The sequence below is a fragment of the Moschus berezovskii genome, chromosome 22 (assembly GCF_049115385.1).
Source record: "Moschus berezovskii isolate FMDL1 chromosome 22, NW_MosBer_1.0, whole genome shotgun sequence".
NCBI lineage: Eukaryota > Metazoa > Chordata > Mammalia > Artiodactyla > Moschidae > Moschus > Moschus berezovskii.
This window is the reverse complement of record NC_142481.1, coordinates 20,412,625-20,437,115: the sequence shown is the minus strand read 5'-3', so window position 1 is coordinate 20,437,115 and position 24,491 is coordinate 20,412,625. Positions and strand designations below refer to the sequence as shown.

Sequence of the window (24,491 nt, the reverse complement as noted above, 5' to 3'; positions counted from 1 at the left end):
ATCAGCTTTGTGTTCCCCGACCTAAATATGTTTACTGCAATTTTCTAGAGAGCTTTGGGGTAAGAAAGCTAAACACTGAGTTTTGCTCCACTGAGTTTTTGAAGTTGCCTAGGTTTTTCTAATGGACTTTGTGTCTCATGCCTTCTCTGCATTCAGGAACTAAGGTTCTAATTCTTTTATTAACATTCCTATCTGCCTGTAATGGTTTCTTCTTATTGATTCTGTCTCTTCCAGTTGCTTCAGTGTAGGGAAGAGAAGTGTCAATCAGCAGTGACCGTGTGGTGCTGTGGTAACAAACAGCTCCAAAACCTCAGTGACTTCCTCATTCTACATATATGCTGTGGGTCAACTAGAAGCTTAGCTCATCACCACCACTCTAAAATGAGGGCTGGGGGACTTCAATGGCAGTCCCCCAGTGGCTAAGACACCGCATGTCCACTGCAGGGGGCAGTGGTTCTATCCCTGGTCAGGCAACTAAGATCCCATATACTGTGAGCCATGACCAAAAGACATAAAATGTGGGCTGACAGGGTGGCCACCATTTCAAGCCATTTCATTATTTTGCTGGTCATAAAGCCAGCAGGGAAAGGGCACTCTGGAGGGAACGGCCCTGGCAATAAATGCTCCAGGACAGAAGAGGTGGCCCTCACTTCTGCAACACAATTCATTAGCCAACACTAGTCCCAGGCCACACCTCTGAGCCAGAAAGTTTACTTTATGCTGGAAGGGGAACATTGGGAAACACCTTGTGAATATTAGAAAAGACCACAGGAACTTTAACCTCTCACTTGTTTTCGAATTCCCTTATTTTCCCTGGTTTACAGTTTCTCCCCTTTTTTTCATACCCTGATAAAATAACTCTGATTTCTGTTCCGTCCACTTTTAGATTCATGGACATTACAGTTAAGACAGAACTGAACAAAAGCCTCTATTCCAAAGTTACAAACAAGGACTGTTCATGTCAGCAGCTCTAGAAGGAAAAAAAAAAGAAACTTACCCATTAATTGTTTGCTCTCACTTTCTCCCTTTTATGCATCCTGGTTTTCCTCAATTATTTTTCCTTCCACCCTTCCAAGCTAGTCTTCGGCTCAATCTCTTTTATGGAAAAAAATTACTCACCCCTTTATCTTTCCTTCTTCTTAGCTATTTAGTCCAACTGGCAAAGAATTCTGTGGACTAGCAGAATTCTAACATTGCTGGTTTCCCAACTTCCCCCCTCCCCCCAAATTCAGGTGAATTTGTATTCTCAGATACTTCATCTCAGGAAATCACTGACCTGTCTGAATAATGACTAGGTTTTTCTGGACCTTTCTCCCACTTGATAATTGAGGGCCCAGCCTGTTGCACAGATCTCTGTATACACCTGGAAGTCCCCAAGAGATACAGACATAACTCATTTTACTGCACTTCATTTATTTTTTCCTTTTAATGAGTTTGGCAGATACTGCATCTTTTGCTAATTGAAAGTTTGCTGCAACCCTGCATCAAGTCAGTCTATCAGTGCCAATTTTTCAACAGTGTTTGCTCTGTCTGCAATGAAGGAGATATGAGTTCCATCCCTGGGTTGGGAAGACTCCCCCTCTCCTGCCAGAAGGAAACAGCAACCCACTCCAGTATTCTTGCCTAGGAAATACAGTGGACGGAGGAGCCTGTGTGGTGGGGGTGGGGGGGAGTCACAAAAGAATCAGACACAACTTAGCAACTAAATAACAACAACAAATAATGTTTTTTAGGTACAGTGCTATTGCACACTTAATAGACCACAGTAGAATGTAAATATAACTTCTACATACCCTGGAAAACCAATTCATGTCAAATTCATGTGAATCACTTTAGTGCAATGGCCAAATCCACACTGTCTTCCAGGTATACCTGTAGCTCAATGAAAAAGTGCATTACTGTGAACTGGAATCTTCAGTTTCACTCCCTTCCTACTATTCATGGCCCTCCTTCTCAGTTCGGATCCAAGCACCCTGCTGTTCAGTTGCTAAGACACTCAACCTGTCCAGCACTCCTGAAGTTGGGTGGAAAGTTTCACTCACACTGCATTTTACTCTGCTTCAGTTCAGTTCAGTTGCTCAGTCGTGTCCGACTCTCTGCGACCCCATGAATCACAGCACGCCAGGCCTCCCTGTCCATCACCAACTACCGGAGTTCACTCAAACTCACGTCCACAGAGTCGGTGATGCCATCCAGCCATCTCATTCTCTGTCGTCCCCTTCTCCTCCCACCCCCAACCTTTCCCAGCTTCAGAGTCTTTTCCAGTGAGTCAACTTGTTGCATGAGGTGGCCAAAGTATTGCAGTTTCAGCTTTAGTATCAGTCCTTCCAATGAACACCTAGCCAGGGACAAAACAGGATTGCTTATAAAGCTGGTGTGTATGCCATAAAACAGATCCAAATGACCAACACCATGTTGCCCTCAGAGGACTGCAGTTGTGCCATTGGGTCAAGCAAGCTACCAAGTCTGGTCCTACAACCCCGGGGATTTTCCTGAAAATCTTCAGTCCCACCAGCAAATAGATTTCCCAGTGCCAGCTCTGCTCCTCACCAGGCACACCTCAAGTCCAGCCATGAACCTAGGTATGACCTCTACATTTTAGCCAATAACACCGCAAAAAAGTATAGCCCAGCCAAAAGCAGTAGCAAACTCAGAAGTATAGGGCTGAAAGAACGTCAAGGCCCACTGCTGAAAGCCAGTGAGGGAGAGGATGAAGTGATCAAGACAGCCCACAGAAGGTTTGGGCGATGCGTGGAGACTCCAAAGTGAAGACTCACTGACTTCAAGAACCAAAGACCGCTGACAAGGCCTCGCCATGGGACCTTAGGAGCCTGACAACTCGCGCCTTCAGTTCAGTTCAGTTCAGTCGCTCAGTCGTGTCAGACTCACTGCGATGCCATGAATCACAGCACGCCAGGCCTCCCTGTCCATCACCAACTCTCGGAGTTCACTCAAACTCATGTCCATCGAGATGGTGATGCCATCCAGCCATCTCATTCTCTGTCGTCCCCTTCTCCTCCCACCCCCAATCCCTCCCAGCATCAGAGTCTTTTCCAGTGAGTCAACTCTTTGGAGTTTCAGCTTTAGCATCAGTCCTTCCAATGAACACCCAGGTTTGATCTCCTTTAGAATGGACTGGTTGGATCTCCTTGCAGTCCAAGGGACTCTCAAGAGTCTTCTCCATCACCACAGTTCAAAAGCGTCAATTCTTCGGTGATCAGCTTTCTTCACAGTCCAACTCTCACATCCATACATGACCACTGGAAAAACCATAGCCTTGACTAGACGGACCTTTGTAGGCAAAGTAATGTCTCTGCTTTTTAATATACTATCTAGGTTGGTCATAACTTTCCTTCCAAGGACTAAGCGACTTTTAAATTCATGGCTGCAAGCAGCATCTGCAGTGATTTTGGAGCCCAAAAAAATAAAGTCTGACACTGTTTCCCCATCTATTTCCCATGAAGTGATGGGACCAGATGCCATGATCTTCGTTTTCTGAATGTTGAGCTTCAAGCCAACCTTTTCACTCTCCTCTTTCACTTTCTTCAGTTCAGTTCAGTCGCTCAGTCGTGTCCGACTCTTTGCGACCCCACGAATCACAGCACGCCAGGCCTCCCTGTCCATCACCAACTCCCGGAGTTCACTCAAACTCATGTCCATCGAGTCGGTGATGCCATTCTGCCATCTCATTCTCTGTCGTCCCCTTCTCCTCGCGCCCCCAAAAACCCACCCAAAAGCCGGGGACGACAGTGAGTGGGAGTGGCATCGTCTTCGCGCCCGCCCAGGCCCAGGACCCGGGATGCCCATGGGCGGGGCCCGAACATCGCCCCGCCCCCGCCGCCCGCCACTCGGGTCACCTGACCTGCCCGCAGCTCACGTGATCCGTCCCCAGCGCCGCCATCTTGGAGCTCCCGATGAGGATGGGGAAAGCGGGGTAAAAGAGGGAAAAGAGCCGTGAGAGAGGTGGGCGAGGACGAGGGCGAGGGCACGGCCGGCTCCTGGCCGGCAAAGGAGGCTCGCAGGAGCAGCAGCCGCCGCCCGACCGCAGGTACCGCGTCCCCGGGCCGTCCCTCCGCCCGCTGTTAGCGCCGCCGCCGGCCATGTGCGTCCTCCCCTCAGGCCTTTACCGGCGCCGTCTTCCTGCTCAGCCGGTCGACACTCTCCCGGTGCTCGCCACATGCTCCAAGTTCCGTGTCCCTTTTCAACCCTTTGTCCCATCCACAGCAAGGACTGTGGAGACCCCGGGCTTGCCATGCAGCTGCGGGTGGGGGAAGCTGCTGCTCCCGGCTTAACTCTCACCAGCCTGGCCCTCAGGCAGGCCCGCCGGCCGTCGCGTCCCTCCCTTTGCTTAGGTGAAACCGCTTCGCCTAGACGGGATGGAGCGAAAACGGTGTCCTCCCCGCGTCTCTTGATTACTTTTCTCAACCCCTATCGCTCCTGCCCTTCAGCCACTGCTTGGTGTAGGAAGAGCTAGTAGAAAAGCAATTCTGGTCTCTGCACCTATTTCGAACCACTTCGATGAAGTAAGTGGTCTCCCTAATGATCAGTCACTGAAATCACTGGGAAAAGCTCCCCACCGTTAAGACCTGGGGGCATCCGGAGTGAACGGTTTGTGTGTGGAAGGCCTGGATGATTAATTAGGCCGAGGCCACCATCCCAACCCGCAGGCGATCTTTTTAGTTACCGCAGTGGGCTGTAATTTGCTTTCGGTCTGCATCTCTCTTATCCGGCAATTACTGGATTTATCACTTCTTTCAGTCTGTACTTTCTTCTCTGCTGTGACTCAGTGTATGGGTTGCATTATTGATGAAAAGAGAAAGTCTGGCCCTGCGTTCCTTTACCCCACTAACTCGTTTAAAATTAATTTCAGGGGAGAGCCAAATATGTGCTTTCTGCCCTGGCAGTGAACTGTTTACTTAACCATAGTCGATAAAGTTGCATTATAGGTGAAATTAATACCGTTCTTTGATCTTTTAAATTCATTCTAGCTAGCATAAGAAATAGCAAAGAAATGTAGGACTGGGGCAGGAAAGTGCCTTAGATGATATACGTAGGTCAGTCGACTGTGACTTATCAATTCATGCTGCCCTTCAGTTGTAGAACTGTTGAAAGTTTGCAGAATCAACCATTTAGACTGTATTTTTGATTAAGATTAAAATGGCAGTGTACAGTTAATTGCTTTTTATTCATTAGAAAGTTATAATAAGTAAATTATAATAAGTAAAATTATATAAATTTATTACTTGTTTATAGTAAGTAATAAATAAGTTATAATAAGTAAAGCCAGTAGTATTTTGAGTCAATTAGATACATTTTGAGCTAAAACATGAAACATAACGATTATTGGAGAAATTTCCAGAGCTGCTTTTTCCAACTTGTGCCAAATTCTGAAGTCTGCTTGTTAGGTAAATTATGTAAATTTGCATCACATAATTGGGTTCAATGAACATTCCTCTGAATTTCTTTACATGAAATATTGGGTAATTTTTCACTGTCCTCCCCTCCCCCCCAAAAAATTGCTACTTGGTTTCACCAAGAAAGAGAATGTTTGATACTATATACTTTCATTCTTGGCTACAGCTGGATTTTGAAGATTGATCCAAGGGACTGTATTAATTTCAGGAATTGATTTGAAAGACACTGGCTCTGCCACTTAACAGCCATGTAACCTTGGGTAAGTCACTTAAACTGCACTGAGTGTTCCCTTATTTGTAGAATTATGTAACATCCAGGTAACCTGTCCCAAAGACTTAATGAAGCTCAGACATACATGTTTGATACTGCCTAGCTGTAAGGGGCTATTGCTCTTTTCAGTATTTATACTTTATACATTTTTTGTTCACGCTGAGAAGTAAGAGGAAAATTGGTGTGTTGAGAGGCCTGGCGTGCTGCTGTCCACGGGTCGCAAAGAGTCGGACACGACTGAGCGACTGAACTGAGGAAGGATGGATTTAGAATAAGATAGACCTGTATTCTAATTCTTAAGCTAGCCATTTCTTTACATCTGTGAGCCTCAGTTTCCTCATCTGCAAAATAAAGGGGCCAGTATTACCAGGTACATTAGTAATACAAGAATCTGTACTGGTGCTGTTCTCTGGTCTGTGAGCACCTCACGGGCACAGATTCCCTCTTATTTCGGTAGTCTCCAGCACATTGCTTGGCACTTTACAGGTGCTCAGTGATTGTTAAATCTGAATATTGGTTAACATTAGTTTCACCTTATGTCTTAATTGCAGCTGCCAACTTCAGATATTCTCTCAGGCTGCTGCTGCTGCTGCTAAGTCACTTCAGTCGTGTCCGACTCTGTGTGACCCCATAGACGGAAGCCCACCAGGCTCCCCCGTCCCTGGGATTCTCCAGGCAAGAACACTGGAGTGGGTTGCCATTTCCTTCTCCAATGTGTGAAAGTGAAAAGTGAAAGTGAAGTCACTCAGTCATGTCCGACCCTTAGCGACCCCACGGACTGCAGCCTACCAGGCTCCTCCATCCATGGGATTTTCTAGGCAATAGTACTGGAGTGGCTTGCCATTGCCTTCTCCTAAGAAATATTAGATGTACTTTAATATTTACATTCATTTTTTTCTTGGTGAGCAGTTAATTACATTAAGCTAAGGAGATTTTAGGACTTCCCTGGTGGCTCAGAGGTTAACGCGTCTGCCTCCAATGCGGGAGACCCGGGTTCGATCCCTGGGTCGGGAAGGTCCCCTGGAGAAGGAAATGGTAACCCACTCCAGTATTCTTGCCTGGAGAATCCCATGGATGGAGAAGCCTGGTAGGCTACAGTCCACGGGGTCGCAAAGAGTCGGATACGACTGAGCGACGGAATGGAACGGAAGGAGATTTTAACTCAAGTTGTTAGAGGCATTAGTAAGTTAAATCTACAAATAACATGTAAGCATTTTCAAAGTAACTTTCAGTTTATAACCCAGAAACACGAAAATTTGTCCAGCACAACTCTGGAGTTTTACAGTTGAAGAATGCAAAACGCTCAGAAACAGTGACTTGCCTAAGGTCACACAACTGAGGTTCCTCTAGGAGAGGAACCCATGAGGTATGCCCCCTGCCACCTTTTGGCTAGAGCAAAATAAATATTTTTCAGAATTACAATAATGTGGAAGAATGAGGAATTGACCATTACTTCTGTAACACAATTTTTTTTTCTAATTAGAAGAACAGTCTTAGTCTGAAAGAAAAGATGCTTTATATAACATACTGAACTGTCTTCTTCCACAGAAAATTACAGCTTTTATCCAGTCCCACCCAGGCCCGCATGAATTGTTCAACTTGTTTTTACTTATGATAACCTAGTGCTGTAAGTGAAAGGAACTAATTAGATGTACAAATAAGCCAAAGAGCAAATTGTAAGGAAATAAAGACAGCTGATATAAGTTGGCTCTTTTCTTGGGAAAGACATTAATTACAAGCTTTTGCCTGTGGGAGTCTATTGTTTAGGAAAGTGGAGAAGGTTGTAAAACATTTCTGCTTTGGGATACAACATTTATTTACTTATAACAATTTGGTATATTTGGTCGAATGTTATGTCTAACGATTTCAAATGAGAAACACCCTGTTCTGCTGATGCCTAGTCTTTCCTCATTGTAGTAAACCTTACTGTTCAGCCATACTGGTCTTTTCTCTAATCTCTAGATAGCGTGCTTATTCTCTCTTCTGAAAATCTACTGATGTTATGATTGCTTTCTTGTCACCAAATTCCAAGAAAGCAAATGGCAGGCACACTCAGATTAGGACATTTCAGGGAGGATGTATTTTAAAAGATACTTATAAAGACATAGGACCTATATAGTCAAGCCCCAGGAATCATCTAGTTTCTGGAACTAGCAGCGTCAGAAGAGAGGAGAGTCCTATAGAACAGCCTGCCTGGAAATAATGGCCTTCTTTTGAGAATCGCAGTTCAAGGTGGCCTCGAGGGAGGGAACCAAAAAAATGAGTGTCTTGATCTCCCTTTGCTGCCGCCTCCTGATTTCCTGTTATGGCTCCCCGTTGGCATAACTCAACCAGAGGGCATGGGAAGCTAATGATGTCACTCCTCCTGGAATAGAGAGCAGAGTGGAGAGTCAGTCAGTGAGCCACAGGGGCAGATGGGTGACATCCAGGAGGCTCTTCTTTTGGAATGCAGTAATGCATCTTACCTCTCCAGGAAGCCTTTGTTTCCCTTCGTGACCAAAATGAGCTTTTCAGCCTGTTAGGATTTAGTCATTGGCTGTTGCCTTCTAACTATTTCGCCTTGGGTGATTGTTGTTCAGTCACTAAGTCATGTCCAACTCTTTGCAACCCCATGGACTGCAGCACACCAGGCTCCTCTGTCCTCCACTGTCTCTTGGAGTTTGCTTAGATTCATATCCATTGAGTTGGTGATGCTGTCTAACCATCTCATCCGCTGCCACCTCATTCTCTTTTTGCCTTCAATCTTTCCCAGCATCAGGGTCTTTTCCAATGAATTGGCTCCTCACATAAGGTGGCCAAAGTATTGGAGCTTCAGGTTCAGCTCCAGTCCTTCTAATGAATTTTCAGGACTGATTTCCTTTAGGATTGACTGGTTGGATCTGCTTGTAGTCCAAGCGACTCGTAAGAGTCTTCTCCAACACCACAGTTCAAAAGCATCAGTTCTTCAGCACTCAGCTTTCTTTATGCTTCAACTCTCACATCCATACATGACTACTGGAAAAAGCATAGCTTTGACTATACAGACCTTTATCAGCAAAGTGATGTCTCTGCTTTTTAATACACTGTCTAGGTTTGCCATAGCTTTTCCTTTCAAGGAGCAAGTGTCTTTTAACGTCATGGCTGTGGTCACTGTCCATAGTGATTTTGGAGCCCAGGAAAATAAAATCAGTCACTGCTTCCACTTTTCCCTTTCTGTTTACTGTGAAGTGATGGGACAGGATACCATGATATTAGTGTTTTGAATGTTAAGTTTCAAGCCTTGTCACTATCTTCTTTCTCCCTCATCAAGAGGCTCTTTAATTCCTCTTTACTTTCTGCCATTAAAGTGCTATCATCTGCATATATGAGGTTTTTGGTGTTTTTCCCAGCAGTTTTAATTTCAGCTTGTGATTCATCCAACCCGGTATTTCGCATAACATACTCTGAATAGAAGTTAAATAAGCAGGGTGACGATACACAGTCTTGCATTGCTTTCCCAATTTTGAACAGTTATTCCATATGTAGTTCTAAATGTTGCTTATTGACCCACATACAGGTTTCTCAGGAGACAAGTAAGGTGGTCTGGTACTCCCATCTCTAAGAGTTTTTCAGTTTGTTGTGATCCACACAGTTAAAGGCTTTACTGTAGTCAATGAGGCAAAAGTAGATGTTTCTCTGGAATCCTCTTGCTTTCTCCAGATTCAAGGAATGTTGGCAATTTGATCTCCTTTTCCTCTGCCTTTTTTCAACCCAGCTTGTACACATACTGCTGAAGCCTATCTTGAAGGATTTTAACATAGCTTTGCTAACATGTGAAATGAGCACAGTTGTACGGTAGTTTGAACTTTCTTTGGGATTGGAATGAAAACTGACCTTCTCACCTTGGGTACTGCTGGGTTATTTAAAAGTGGTTAATTCTTTTTAACTTCTAAGTATGTGAGTCTTTCCCATTCAACTCAGTTTTAAACTGTGAGTAAAATTTTTTTCCTTTTTTCTTGATGCCTAGCTTGATGCCTTGTACATAACTTTTTTTCTTTTTTAGCTTTCAGTTTTAAAATTCTTTAAAGTTTACACAAGTAGAAAGAATAATATAATGAACTCCAAGGTACGCATCATTCCAGTTAGAAAATTTGCTGTTATTACTTGATTTGTCACCCTCTCTGAGTGCCCCTACTCCTCCACCCTTGTTTTTTTAAGTTGCATTTACCTTGGTCTCTTAGAGGCCATGGATAGTATGCGGATTATCTTAATCCAGGTTGTCAGCATTCTTGAGCCACTGGGATTGTATTTGTACTCCTTATTTTTATCTCCTTTATCATGCAGATTTTACCTTAGGACATCTCAAATGCACATGCCCGTCGATGGCCTAAGTGAAATTTTTGTGAAAATTTTAAGAGTTGGTCAATATTCAACGTAACTTCCTCTCTTAGTATACTTTATTAAGAGCTGTTTATCTAACCTTTTTTAACAGAGACTTTTGTTATAATGAGACTTGTGCATCGACTTTGCCATGTGGACCCAAACTGGTTTTTCAGGTGTTTCTTGATGTATTTTATGTTGTGATATCTGTTTTATAGGTGCCATTTCTGTACTTATCCCCAAATGTATGCAGTCTCTAAAATGAGATACTTGCATAAATGTTCAGGGAAAATTGCAGCATCTGCTGCAAATTTCCATTAGCTCTTAATGCCTGAGCAGACACAGCTTTAAAATCTGAATGTTTTGTCAGATTCTTTTGTATTAGTCTTTTTCTTGCGATGAGATGAGCGCCTCCTCTTCTTCATTTCACTTTCTTTTAAGGTACATGCTGAAATATCCTCAGGGAGCAATTTGCACTGCTCTGTCTCCCTCCGATTATGTCATTAAATAGTAGAAGGATAATATGAGTCACCTTTGTAACCCTGTGGGTGTGCAGCGTCTGTGAGCAAATATTCACTTGTTAACCTCCAGATTATCAATCAGCCTACGTAGCTGTCTCAGTTCTTGGGAAGGAGACCTTCCATCTGTAGTAGGGCACCAAATCTTATGTAAGAAATGGAATGTTCAAGGAGTCCTAGTAACTATTATTTAAGAAATTTGCATTCATCAATTGAACTGAAAGAAATAAAGCCTTAAGTGAATGACCCTAGAGGGAAATGAGTAATCACTTGAAGAGCCAAAGCTTCCCTTGGCCTACAGATGTGGAAATCTCAGGCAGTGTGGGCTTCCCAGGTGGTGCTAGTGGTAAAGAACCCAGCTGCCAATGCAAGAGACAGGAGATTCGGGTTCGAGCCCTGGATGGGGAAGATACCCTGGAGGAGGGCATGGCAACCCACTCCAGTATTCTTGCCTGGAGAATCCCATGGACAGAGGAGCCTGGTGGGCTGCAGTCCATGGGGTCACAAAAAAGTTGGACACGACTGAGCGACTGACACTTTCATTTTCACTGTGAAGCCACAAAGGATTTTCTAAAGAAACATTGTTCTCCCACTGGTCCCTTCTTTAGTGACTTAAGATTGACTGTAGAGTTTTAAAAACACTTCTGTTCTTCCTGCTTGAGAGAGATATAAAGGAAATAGTCTTTTGAGAGGTAATGCCCTCAGATTGTTTAGGAGGGACAGTGACCCAAGGGCCACTGGCCTTGGGGAGCTGGCATAGCTGTCTTTGCTGTAATGGCTGTGCAGTGCATACCCTGCTGGGAGTGCAGCTAGAAGTAGAAGAGAGAAAAGCCCCATCGTGCAAGGCAGAGTGTCAGGACGGAGGGGAGACATGGTACTAAAGAAACTGAGAGTAAAATGCTTACCTTTTTGCATGATATGGATCTGGCTATAGAAAGTTAGTGTGCCACAAAGAGTAGAAAATAAGAGCAGGAAAGCCGTAACTGCTGTCAGCTGATAGGGGAGAAAAGGGCCTGAAACTGATCAGAGGACTGGTGAGGTCTTACAGGAATTCAGGTATCATCTTGCAGCAACTAATGGGCCCCTAAAAGTTGATTCAGCCACCTGCAGGAAGAGGAGCCTTGCTTCACCCCATGAAATGAATTCAGAGCCTGTATGATCTTTGGCCTGTAGCTGGTTCTACTAGTAATTTTGCTGGCATTTACTGAATGTTGTGAGTAAGATTCCAGAATGCACCTAAAATGTGGAAAAACTTGGTGCTGGAAAAAAGCCTAAACTTAAAAATGTGTTCCAAGTCAACAAGTTAATCTCACTTTAAGCCAAAGGAAATGCTTGAAAGTTCTGCCAGAAAATAAAGTATTCAAGATTTAGGCTAAAAGATAAATCATTTCATGTTTAATGCCTTCCGTGGCCATGATACATTACTTGAACCTACAGATAACCCCTTTTAAGGCCTCTGTGCTTTTTTAGACCTAAAACAACTAGGATATCAATTTTTGCCTTCTCTGCTGCCCCTTTCCCTTCCAGAAGAAAAAACATATATATGTATATGAGTGTGTGTGTGGATGAGTAATAGTTGACCACTAATATGACCTCTAAAAAAACCACAGCATAGTTTGTGGTTTATCGTCAGGAAAATAAATAAAAGGAGGAACTGGATCATTGCTTTTATTTAGTTTCATTTGTATAATACTTCTCAAAATTCTCTATGCCCTTTACATAAAGTTACATGCCCATACTTTCACAATTCTAAAGATCTGGGGAGGAGAAAACAGTTTATGGTTTTAGTATTAAATCACAATTATACTTGGTGCAAGAAATTATCTCCTGAGAATTGCATCAGTCATGTGTTGAATTTACAGAATGGTGTTTCATAATACTTGAGGTGGTTCCACATGCCCTAAGAATGACTGTAGCCCTTTAATAATGGAATAGCAGTCTTGTTTTCTGGCATTGTACAAAAGAAGAGTACTGATTAGGTCCAGATAGATGTTTAGGGGAAAGAAAGTCAAGAAAAAAGGAGATGTAGTTAAATCATTTCTACAGAAAGAAATGAAGGATTGAAAGACCTTGGTCATCAGTCTCAATAGGGGACAACACTCCAAAGAAAAATTCTAAGCAATTTAAGTCTCTACTGAGGATAGCCAGGTATATCAATATGGAGCTCCCAGGTTAGAAATTACTTAGATCAGCTTAAACTCTTAAGACTAGTTTAGATTTCCTGAATTTTATGCCTGTAATGATCCTGTAACCTGGTGTTTCTTTCTGTCATATATTCTGTTTTTTTAGATATGGAAGAAAGCAGCAGTGTCGCCATGTTGGTGCCAGATATTGGGGAACAGGAAGCTATGTTGACTGCCAAAACTGTCATCAGTTCATCATTGGAAATTGATGAACAAAGAAAAGCTAAAACAGATCCATTAATCCATGTTATCCAGAAGTTAAGCAAGATAGTGGAACATGAAAAGTCACAAAAATGTCTTTTAATTGGCAAAAAACGGCCACGTTCCAGTGCTGCAGCACACTCTCTTGAAAGTCAAGAATCTTGTGAGATTCCAGCTAAAGTAACCCAGTCACCTGCTACTGATATTAGAAGGGCTGAGGTGTCTCAAATACATTTTACCCCTGACTCTCCTGCCCAGAGTGATGGGAAGGCTATGTCTTACCAGTGTAGCCTTTGTAAGTTTCTGTCATCGTCTTTTTCTGTGTTAAAAGATCATATCAAGCAGCATGGTCAGCAGAACGAAGTGATATTAATGTGCGCAGAGTGCCATATTACATCAAAAAGCCAAGAGGAACTTGAAGCTCACGTGGTAAATGACCACGAAAATGATGCCAACAGTCACACTCAATCCAAAGCCCAACAGTGCGTAAGCCCCACCAGCCCCTTGTGTCACCGAACCTCAGAAAGAAACAGTGAAAGCATTCCTGACATCCCAGCAAGTGTGGACAACCCACAGACTCATACTGTCCAAACAGCATCCGTGGCAGAAATAGGTAAGAGGAAATGGTATGCCTATGAACAGTATGGCATGTACCGATGCTTGTTTTGTAGTTACACTTGTGGCCAGCAGAGAATGTTGAAAACACATGCTTGGAAACATGCCGGGGAGGTGGACTGCTCCTATCCAATCTTTGAAAATGAGAATGAGCCCCTCGGCTTGCTGGATTCTTCAGTGGCTGCTGCACCCAGCGGCGTCCACGCAGTCGTCATTGCAATTGGAGACAATGAACTGAGTATCCACAACGGGCCGTCAGTGCAGGTGCAGATTTGCAGCTCAGAGCCATTATCATCTTCCTCTCCTTTAGAACAGAGTGCGGAAGCGGGGGTTCATCTCAGTCAGTCAGTTACCCTTGACCCTAACGAGGAAGAAATGCTTGAGGTGATTTCTGATGCCGAGGAGAACCTGGTTGCTGATAGCCTCCTTTCATCAGCACAGAAAATCATTAGCAGCAGCCCAAATAAGAAAGGTCACGTTAACGTGATAGTGGAGCGTCTGCCGAGTGCTGAAGAAACACTTTCACAGAAACATTTCCTCATGAATGCCGAAATCGAAGAGGGGAAAAGCCTGAGTGCGACAGAAGCCAAGATTGGGTGCGAAGGAAGAGATGAAGTCTATCATGCTGATAAATGCACTGTCGATATCGGGGGGCTGATCATAGGCTGGGGCAACTCAGAGAAGAAAGACAGCGAGTTAATAAACAAAGGACTGGCTACTGATGAGAATGCCCCACCGGGCCGAAGACGGACAAATTCTGAGTCTCTCAGACTACACTCACTAGCTGCAGAAGCCCTGGTTACAATGCCCATAAGAGCAGCAGAACTAACACGAACCAGCCTTGGGCACTATGGGAATATAAACCTTTTAGATCCGGACACCGGACAAAGGCAAGTAGACGGGACAGTGGCAGCATATTCTAAAATGATGTCCCCACTGAAAAACTCTCCTGAGGGGTTAGCTAGTTTCAACCAAAGCAACTCTACCTTAGTAGCACTCCCAGAGGATAGGCAGGAGCTGGCAGATGGGCAGGTTAAGACAGGCATCAGCATGTCCCTACTCACCGTGATTGAAAAGTTACGGGAAAGGACAGACCAAAATGCTTCCGACGACGACATTTTGAAAGAGTTGCAGGATAACGCCCAATGCCAACCCAGCAGCGACGCGAGTTTGTCAGGAAGCAGCGTGGTGGAGTACATCCCTAACGCCGAGCGCCCCTACCGCTGCCGGCTGTGCCACTACAGCAGCGGCAACAAGGGTTACATCAAGCAGCACCTGCGAGTCCATCGGCAGAGACAGCCCTACCAGTGTCCCATCTGTGAGCACATTGCCGACAACAGCAAAGACCTGGAGAGCCACATGATCAACCACTGCAAAACAAGAATATACCAGTGCAAGCAGTGTGAGGACTCCTTCCATTATAAAGTAAGCATGGGCTCATGAAGTCCTTCAGAAAGCCGTAGCGTTTTAGAGCAAAGAGGGAGCTTTCTAGGTACAGTCCACCCACCTCATTTTATAGATCGGGAAACTGAGGCCCAGAATAGTTTGGTAATGTGCCCAGGGGATCCCTATTAATTAGTGTTAAAGTTGGGACTAGAATCGGTCGTCAAGATGTCTGGCATAGGATTCTTTTCCCCCCGTATGCCCCGTCTTTAACAGACCCTGTGTTTTTTGCTTTAGTGTTTTCATGTGTATATCTTTTTTAAATTGTGTTGATTTTAAAGTGCAAGGAAATTTCAAAGGGATATACTGTGGAGGAACATTGTACACACATCTAACTCACATTTAGCCTTATGTCATCAATGCACAAAAATACCTATTTTTTAATCTTACATGGCCCCTAAATGCAAGTCATTCACTTCAGCTGCTACACAACGAGCCAAGGGTGATTTATACCATTGCACAGGGAGAAATGGACTGTATGAGATATAATGAAAGATAGTGCAGTGGAAACAGAGCCATGTGTGTTATATTTTATGGGAAGTTTACAGGACTTTCAAGGATTACCTTGACTGGTTTTCATTTTATGTGCTACCTAAAACCAGCAACCAGTATGAAATACTGTTTTTGTAAAGGAAATTTGCATTCATTGAATCACTGGTTTAGAGCTTTTCTTCAGTGCGCCAGTGTTGGGGTCCAGGTCCACTGGTAATAAATAGGTGATCAAGAGTTTTTTAAAAAGCCTCTGAGTCAGAGATTTTCACTGTCACTTGGATTGCTCTCATGTAATTCTAAAGTGGCCTCTGGCCATTGGACAAGCAGCCCATACAGATGAGCTGCAGAAGCAAGTTCCAGAAGTTTCTTCTGCTGATACACTTGATTCATGGAGGTGGGGGTGAGGAGTAAGAGGTCCTTGGAGTCACAGTTCCAGTTAAGTCTCTTTTACACATTTAGTTGATATTTAAAGGCAGAAGTGCAGAAGTTAACTGATTGGATTGATTTTCGTGAAGGTATGGAGTTACTCTGAACACTGCTTGTTCCTCCTCTGGACTCAGCAGTGGTTCAGGAAGCATACATCCACTCTGCACAAGCGCCCCTAAGACAGCAGTGGCTTCCTTTCAGAGAATGTGGAAAGAGAAACTAACTGCCTTTTTGATAAGATTGTGTTTTCTCTAGTGTATTTCTTCTTGTAAGTTGTCAAACGTGTCAGGTTATCTTTTAGCGCATTTGGTTTTTAAATAATGGTAATGTGTTCTAGGTACTAGGCCATGAAAGCAGTTCACTCCTTTCTGTAGCCTCCTAGTAACTGTGCAAGTGTGTTTATTGAAAACTACATATTAATTTCTCTCAATTTTTTAGAGTCAACTGAGGAACCATGAGAGGGAGCAACACAGTCTTCCAGATGCCTTGTCAATAGCAACTTCTAATGAGTCCAGAATTTCCAGTGATAAAACTGATGGCAAATGTGTTCAGGAAGGTATCTGTGCATTTTTTTGAATATATATATATATATATATATATAGATGAGATTGACTAGCATACGAAGTGAAAAAAATGCCCTTTGTTGTCATGTGGGTTATTTTCAGGACTAAGGCTGCATCTCGTCTCCTCTGTTTTTATACCATGTGAGTGAATCTTATCTCTTGAGTACTATGTGAATATTGTTAGTAAGTACTCAGCTTCAACTGTCTAGGTAGATGTACTCTGAAATTTACGCTGTCCTGTAAGAGCCAGGTACAGCAGAAACCCTGGGGTGCCACGCCAGCAAGCCAGGGAAGCAGCAGTGCAGGAGGAGAGCCTCCTCCCTTTCTCAATACCGGCTGACCCACTGAGAACGGAGCCTCTGCAGATGGTAGGCCCCCACCTCAAACTTTAACTGAGGCTTCCTGCTGTGATCTTATTCTTATCCAAGTGTGACTGCCAGATTTCATCTGCATTATTTAAAAAAAAACACAGGCTCTTTTTATGTACCAGTTAGGTGCCAGTCGGCCGAGTTTCTGCTAATAGGAATATTAGAATCAAAAGATTTAATTAGAGTTCCATGAAAAGGCGGATGCCACATCCGGAGAATTAGGGATAAAGTGTAATAAGCTGTGCTTCCTTGCATCAGCTCACTTAAATTGATATACTTTAAATGTCTCAATTGTGGTACATAGCGTTTATGGGAAATAAAACATATTGGGGTGACTTTCCTTTTTAGATTTCCTCAGAATTAAAGTTAGAAACAACTGCAGAGTAAAATGTTTTACCATAATGTTTCATTAAATTATACCCCAGAAAGCATAACTGATTCTAGAATGTTTCTGAAAGAACTGATTTTGACACCACTGTAGCACCAAAATTCCCTTGTCAAACAGATGTCATCCCTGTAAAACTATCCAAAACAAAAGGAGTTTATGACATAGCATCTGTTCCTGCGATAGATGGCTGAGCTAAAACTGTTTTGTTTCCTTTGTAAAAATAGCCCTAACTGCCTCCTTTTATTTTAATTCATTATGTTTCCATATCCCCTTTAAAGGAGACATTAAAACATTTGATATCTTTGGACCATAAATCCCTAATGAAGGAATAAAGTAAGTACTACTCACTGGTACCACCTGCAGTTACTACCAGCGGTGGAATATGTCTTTTCTAGCACCATCTCCAAAAGCAATAATTTAAAACTGTCCAAATGGGTTAACAAATTAAAACCCACAATTTGAATTAAGAAGATTGAAATGTCAGCTCAAAATTAAAATAACCAGTTTGGGCTTCATAGCATTACATCTCTCCACCATATTCCATTTTGCAGCATCTTTCCTTTGTGGCTCAAACTCTTGTTTCTTAGCGTTACATGTATAGATTTTAAATTGCTTCTCATGCCTACCTCCCCATTTAACTCTCTTTGCTGGTAGGATAACAGTTCAGATGACTGAGAATTCCTGCTTGCTTAATCTGCACTGATACTTTATTGATTCAGTATTAGATATTTCAGAATCTGGTGGTTGGGCTGAAGAACAAGTTTTTAGCTCACAAAGAAGGTGAAAATGATTCAGTTTATCCAAACATGTTTAAGCATTTAATAAACATATTAAACAAGAGGAGAGATGTATATTTCTGTGGCTTCGAGTCTCTGTCACGATAGCCCAGGTAACTTGTAGCTCATTTTTAACTCAGAGGCCCAGTCTAATAGCACCTCAGACGTTTGCTCTACCAGAAGGTATGGAGTGCCCATCGTGAGCTGGATACTGTGCTGAGTGCTTGAAGTGCAGTAGAGGTGTCAGTGCCCTTGAGGGGCCCAACCCAGTGAGAAACACATAATGGTATTAACGAGTACATTAATAAGCACCACAAATACTCAGCTGTAGACAGAGCACTTTGACATGGAGTTTCTTAACAAAACTTAATTGTTCTTTATTGTAAACCTATAATTTGCCAAGCCCTGGGGATTTTATGTAAGCACAGCACGCAGATCCCTGCCCCCAGGGAGGCTCCAGCTAGTGACGGGTCAGACCTGACACCAGCACATGGGTGACATACGGACTGCGGTGAAGCGAAGCATGCTCCTGGGCGTACAAACCATGCCGGGAGGTCCCAGTATTTCCATTGTGTAGATGAGGAAACCAAGTCCTCAAGAGGGGAAAGAATTTGCCCATGATCACACTTGTACTAAGTGGCAGAGCAGGGACTGAGCCCAAGTTTTCAAAATTTAAATCCAGTATTCTTTCCATTGGAAACAGTTGCTTGAAGTAGCACAGCCTCTCATTCTGTGCTATATTAAGTTTTCCCATCTGTCATTTTTATTAGTTGTCATTGATCTGTAATATTTCTCACACAGAACCATTATACAATATTTCACACTTCTTTTTTTTCTTTTTTAAACTCTTATCTGGAGTAGTGCCACTTATAATCAAGTCCAAGTTTTTAACCCACCAATTAAGAGCAGTACTTAGATTATAATTATGATTAGTGTGTATATTAATGTTACAGATTTATACCAGGAAATTAGGACATTTTGTTCTGCCTGGCAAAAGTAGTTATTAGCCAAAGAAAATTGCAATTTTAGAAAGCATAAATTTAACCTAAGGATTTTCTTTGTTTTGTTAAGATTTCCATATGGGAGTTCTTTTGTATCACCAGTTTTAGTTCTCTGCAGCGTGTGCTGGTGTTCTGCCTAAGCTTTCTTCCTGTTCTGCCTTGTTCTGTTTCTGAATATAAAGCATTCAAGCTATGAATGGCCTGTGAACTTTGAGCTGACAGAAGAGTAAATAAATTGTTGAATATCTTCAGGAACAATTTTCTATGATCAAGTCATTCTGCTTGTATTGCCTCAAGCTTACCCTGATTTGAATCCTGCCCACCCTCTGCACCCCGCCCCTTGTTGCAGAGTGAGTTTAATAACAGGGCCTAATTCCATGGATCTGTGTTTCCTGGATTTCAGAGAGCTACATGTTTACCTTATCCTTGTAAACTGTCAGTTTACGGGGTATAATTATACTGCATTACATAGCACTTAATAATTTGCCTTTGCTTTTCCTTCTATTGTAAGTTATAAACGAAGGAAACCTACAGAGTGAAAAAGCTTTGGACTTTGTATATTGAGTTTGTTATCGATGCTTTGTAGCTGTACTTTATAGTACTGGATTATAGTATTAAATTACAGCTGGTTGGCAAATCAGTGTTTCCTGAAGGCTGTATCCTATATGGATGAAACCAACACCTTTCAGATTCACAGTTTATCTCTGGTTAAATCAGTTGCAACTCAGTCAGCAGGGCAGCTGACATCAGGTTCATTATAGTTCAGAATTTTGTACAGGGTTATGTAGAAGCTAACCCAATGTATTTTCACAGATCAGATGATACTCACTTTATATCCACAGAAAGTGCAGATGCAGGAGAACCTGTAAAGCTAGATTCAAGCTTGTTGACTTTATTAACCAGTGAGAAAGCCTACATTGAAATGTTAATACTGTGTGGTATAAATTCTCATTTACAGTGGAATGTAAATATTGTTGTTTTAATCTAATCCAACCACATCACTAAAACTGAAATGCTTTGTCCAGGGAATAAGTCTTCAGTCCAGAAACAGTATAGATGTGATGTATGTGATTATACAAGTACAACATACGTTGGTGTCAGAAACCACAGACGAATCCATAACTCTGATAAGCCTTACAGGTAAGTGTGATGATCCTGGAGTTTTAATACTTGTGTACAATACTGTAAAGAAAAAAGTGGAAATAATTAAAAATTCGTAACAGTTGTTTAAGCATAGGTTAAGCACTAAGAAACTTTCACTTCCTTGTTTCACGAGTATTGTGTAGTTTGTTAAAGAACTTGAATTTAAAGCTTTAGTCTCGGGATGATAGGCTTATTTTTGACTAGATTTTGCTTAGTAGTAATAAAAGAAGATGCCTATATCTGACAGTTTCATGTGGGTATAAATTATAGCAATTTTCATTGCTTAGAGTACATTTCAATAATTTGGTAGCTAAGTATTCAATATTCCAGCAAAAGACTCTTAAAACTTAAAAGCAATAAAATTCCCTGTGAAAGATTCTATTTTTGAAAATAAATCTTACCATGTGTAGAGTAAGATCATTTAATTTTGTTACTTGATTTTTTACAAAAGCTCATTCTAATATGTATTCAGAAAATAGAGGTGTTCTCAGTTGATTGAGATAGGCTGATAAATAGAAATAATTACTTCTTAAATAGACTTTGCCTCTGGAGAATAAACTACTTGTTGTTCATGTATAGCAAAGATACAGATATTTTTGCAGAGGTTGTCCAGCTGTCACAGAGCAGTGTGTTCTACTGGTAGCCATCAGGGAACATCGAGTTTCCAGTCAGAGCTGAGCCAAGTCACCGTGACCGATCGTGCTCGGCAATGCCCTGAGCTTTTCTGTCCCCTTGACAAAACTTGGTTCGTGTTTTAACTCTCTCCCCAGGTTTTATAGGTGTGACACAGGTCACTGTGGAAAAGTTACTATATTAATATCTAAATGAGAACCTGGCAGACTGTACCTTAAATTGCCATTGCTTGATCCCATACTGTGGCTCTCATTCTCTTTATGTATATATGTGGTTTTAATATAGAGAATATGTGTATATGGTTTTAAATAATTATATATGGTTTTAAAAATTAATACATGCAGTGAGAATCTTCTTCCTGTTACATCAGAGAAGTCTTAGTAGGTTATTTTCCAAATTTGTTCACGCTGTACTTTTTCACTGGGTTTGACCTGAGTGCCTTAGAAAAAATGTTATCACGCCAACCCCTCCATGTAATTATTACCTTTCACATAACACTTGTTTTCCAACTTTCAAATCCTGTGACTCTTGTTTTAACCTTCTTTAAATACTTCCCCTTTGTCTTCATGAGATTTGCACTCTGCAGAGCATTACGGGTTACCATATTCTTTTCCAATATGTTTCTAGGACTTTCTGTGAGAACGCATAGCCCTCTTGATATCTAATTCAATACTGAGTTATCATAGTTTTCCTGGCTTATTTCATGTATGCTCCATTCAGTTTTGCTGCCCAGCACACTTACGGTCAGAGTTGAGTCTTGCTTTCTCAGAGTGCGTGCACTCTGCATTTCTGATAGCATGTTACTTGGAGCGCTGAAGGGCCTGGCTCATGAGGTCATCTCAGAAACTCTGTCCTCACTGCAGAAGGAAGAGATCTATTTTCCATTCCCATGTTAGGACAGGGAAAGATGAAAAAGGCCTCGGTCTACCAAATGCAGCAAACTTTATTCTTTTCAGTGCTTTATTAAGGAACATTCTAAGTAAACCACATACCAGTTATGATAATTATAACATTGACACCAAACTAAGTAAAAGGTGCATTCAAAATTTTCACATATTAGATTGTCTCTGGTTATTGCGGTGCTAGAGTTACTGCTGGTTTCCTTCCTATAATACCACTTTCATGAATGACTAGCTAGAGATGGAACAACAAAACACTTGCCTCGTGTCCCCACGGTTCCTCCTGATTGTGGCTTTGAGCCCATATTCCCTTAGAAACATAATTATATCAGAACTCGGGTTCCAAAACTACACGGCGAGATGGAGGGTAGGAGGAACAGCAGGGACGTACGTGGGCTTTGGACTGAAGCACTCAGCACGCTGCCTGACTCATAGTAGGTACTCAGTAAATGACTGATGTGCTTGTGTGCTAAGTCACGTCAGTCGTGTCCAACGCTTTGCAGCTGTGTGGACTGTAAGCCGCCAGGCTCCTCTGTCCGTAGGTTTCTCCAGGCAAGGATACTGGACTGGGTTGCCATGCCATCCTCCAAGGTATCTTCCTGACTCAGGGATCGAACCTGCATCTCTTAGGTCTCCTGCATTGGCAGGTAGGTTTTTTACCACTAGAACCACCCAGGAAGCCCAGTGTTGGGCTCAAATGACTGATAATTATCTGTATACTTTAGTTTTTCTCATCTATAAAATGACTCTGGTTCTATATATTTATTATGTTTTGAAAATAAATATGTGGTAATATTCTTCCTTAAATAGAAGAGTCACCCAGATATATTACTATATGTTGATTTTTTAGTACCAATCCTATTTTAATACCCAGTCTAAAAATACCCAGTATTTCCTTAAATGTTTCAGAAGTATCTTTTATTAGAGTTATTTTGTTTATATCAGGAGATCCAAACTTTACATTTGATTGATGTTTCTTAAGTCTCTCTCTTTTAAAAATTTTGAAATAAACTTTATAACTTAATGCAGCATATATCCTGAAAATTACATGAATCAAAAGTATGCAGCTCGATGAATGGTCACAAATTAAACCCATCATTGTAATTCCTCAGACCAAGAAATAAACCATTACCAGTTTCTCTTCTTGGCGCTTCCACTTACTACCCCTATCCCCCACCAGGTAACTACCATCTTGACTTCTAACATAAATTAGTTTTGCCTGTTTTTGAACTTAATATGAATGAAGTCATACAGCACATATTCTTTTACGTCTAGCTTCTTTCATTCAGCACCATTGTGTGTAATTCAGTGTAGAATTAATGTGTTCCTTTTCGTTACTGTATAGTATTCCATTTTAAGATTATACAATTTATTTTTTATTTATTGATGGATATTTGGATTATTGCCAGACTTTCCCCCATTATGAATAATGCCAATATTCTTTTACATACTTTTCATGAAATGGGCTCTTTTCCATTATGTATGTCTAGTGGAATATGGGGGTAGTAGACCATGCTACACTGAGGTGTGGTGGGTATTGTCAACAGTTATCCAAAATGGTTATACCAATTTACAGTGGTTGTACCAGTTCAAACCCTCATCAATACTTTGTTGTATCAGTCTTGAGTTTTGATCATTCTGGTAGGTACATATGTTGTGGTGGTTCTCATTTGCATTTCCTGATGATTTATGTAGTTGAACATCTTTTCATGTGTTAACTGCGCATTTCTTTTTTGGTGGTCTGCTTTTTTCTGACTGATTTTTCAACAATTCTTTATGTGTTCTGGCATCACCTACTCGATGGACATGAGTTTGAGTGAACTCCAGGAGTTGGTGATGGACAGGGAAGCCTGGTGTGCTGTGGTTCATGGGGTCGCAAAGAGTCAGACACAACTGAGCGACTGAACTGAACTGAATACAAGTTTGGTTTTTTTTTTTTTGGTCTATTATGTGTATTGCACATATCTTCTATACTTAATGCTACTCTCAGTGGTATCTTTTGAAAAAAAAGAAATTTCTAGTTTTAATGTAATCAGATGTGTTACTCTTTTTCTTTGTGCTTAGGCCTTATATATCTTTATACTCTGAAACTGATGCCAATTTTTCTAGTCGTGCAGTTAAGGTAGATGATGAAAGGAGAGGTAAAAATGTGTGCTTATAAAATAATGAGCCTGATTTTCAGGGATTCACGTTAACTGAGTCAAAAATTCTGTGGGCATGCGACAAGTTGACTCACTGGAAAAGAGTCTGATGCTAGGAGGGATTGAGGGTGGGAGGAGACGGGGACGACAGAGAATGAGATGGCTGGATGGCATCACCGACTCGATGGACATGAGTTTGAGTGAACTCGGGGAGTTGGTGATGGACAGGGAGGCCTGGCTTGCTGTGATTCATGGGGTCACAAAGAGTCGGACACGACTGAGTGACTGAACTGAACTGAACTGAATGTATTAATGACTCTAGTTTTCTAATAGGACACAAAAAAGTAAAAGAAAAATCTCAAAAAAAAAAAAAAAACCAGAAAGGTTTCAAGCAATGGAAATGACATTTGGAATGACAGAGTTGCCTCTCACATGTGGTCAGTCATTGTAAAAAGTCTGGTCTTTATATAGCTATGTTACAAATGGCAATAATAATGGCTGCAGAAGGAAATGGCAACCCACTCCAGTATTCTTGCTTGGAGAATTCCATGGGCAGAGGAGCCTGACAGGCTGCAGTCCTTGGAGTCACAGAGATTCGGATGCAACTGAGTGACTAACACACAATAATAATAGCTAACATTTTTTTGTAAAAATATTTTTCATGGGCCAGGCAGTGTG

The 24,491-nt window shown here is 41.9% G+C and overlaps 1 protein-coding gene across 2 annotated transcripts in view; it reads left to right on the top strand.

Annotated features, from left to right (window-relative positions):
- Positions 1-3,894: 3,894 nt before the first annotated feature.
- The window catches only part of ZNF507 (zinc finger protein 507), a 43,601-nt gene continuing 23,004 nt past the window's right edge, over positions 3,895-24,491 (top strand). The window contains exons 1-5 of one of the 2 annotated variants that reach the window (XM_055412355.2): positions 3,895-4,048; positions 5,581-5,674; positions 12,831-14,965; positions 16,340-16,457; positions 20,023-20,137. In XM_055412355.2, the coding sequence (XP_055268330.2) occupies positions 12,833-14,965; positions 16,340-16,457; positions 20,023-20,137 (2,366 nt within the window). In that variant the 5' untranslated portion in view covers positions 3,895-4,048; positions 5,581-5,674; positions 12,831-12,832. The remainder of the gene's footprint in view (positions 4,049-5,580; positions 5,675-12,830; positions 14,966-16,339; positions 16,458-20,022; positions 20,138-24,491) is intronic. The other variant, XM_055412356.2, reaches the window with a different exon arrangement.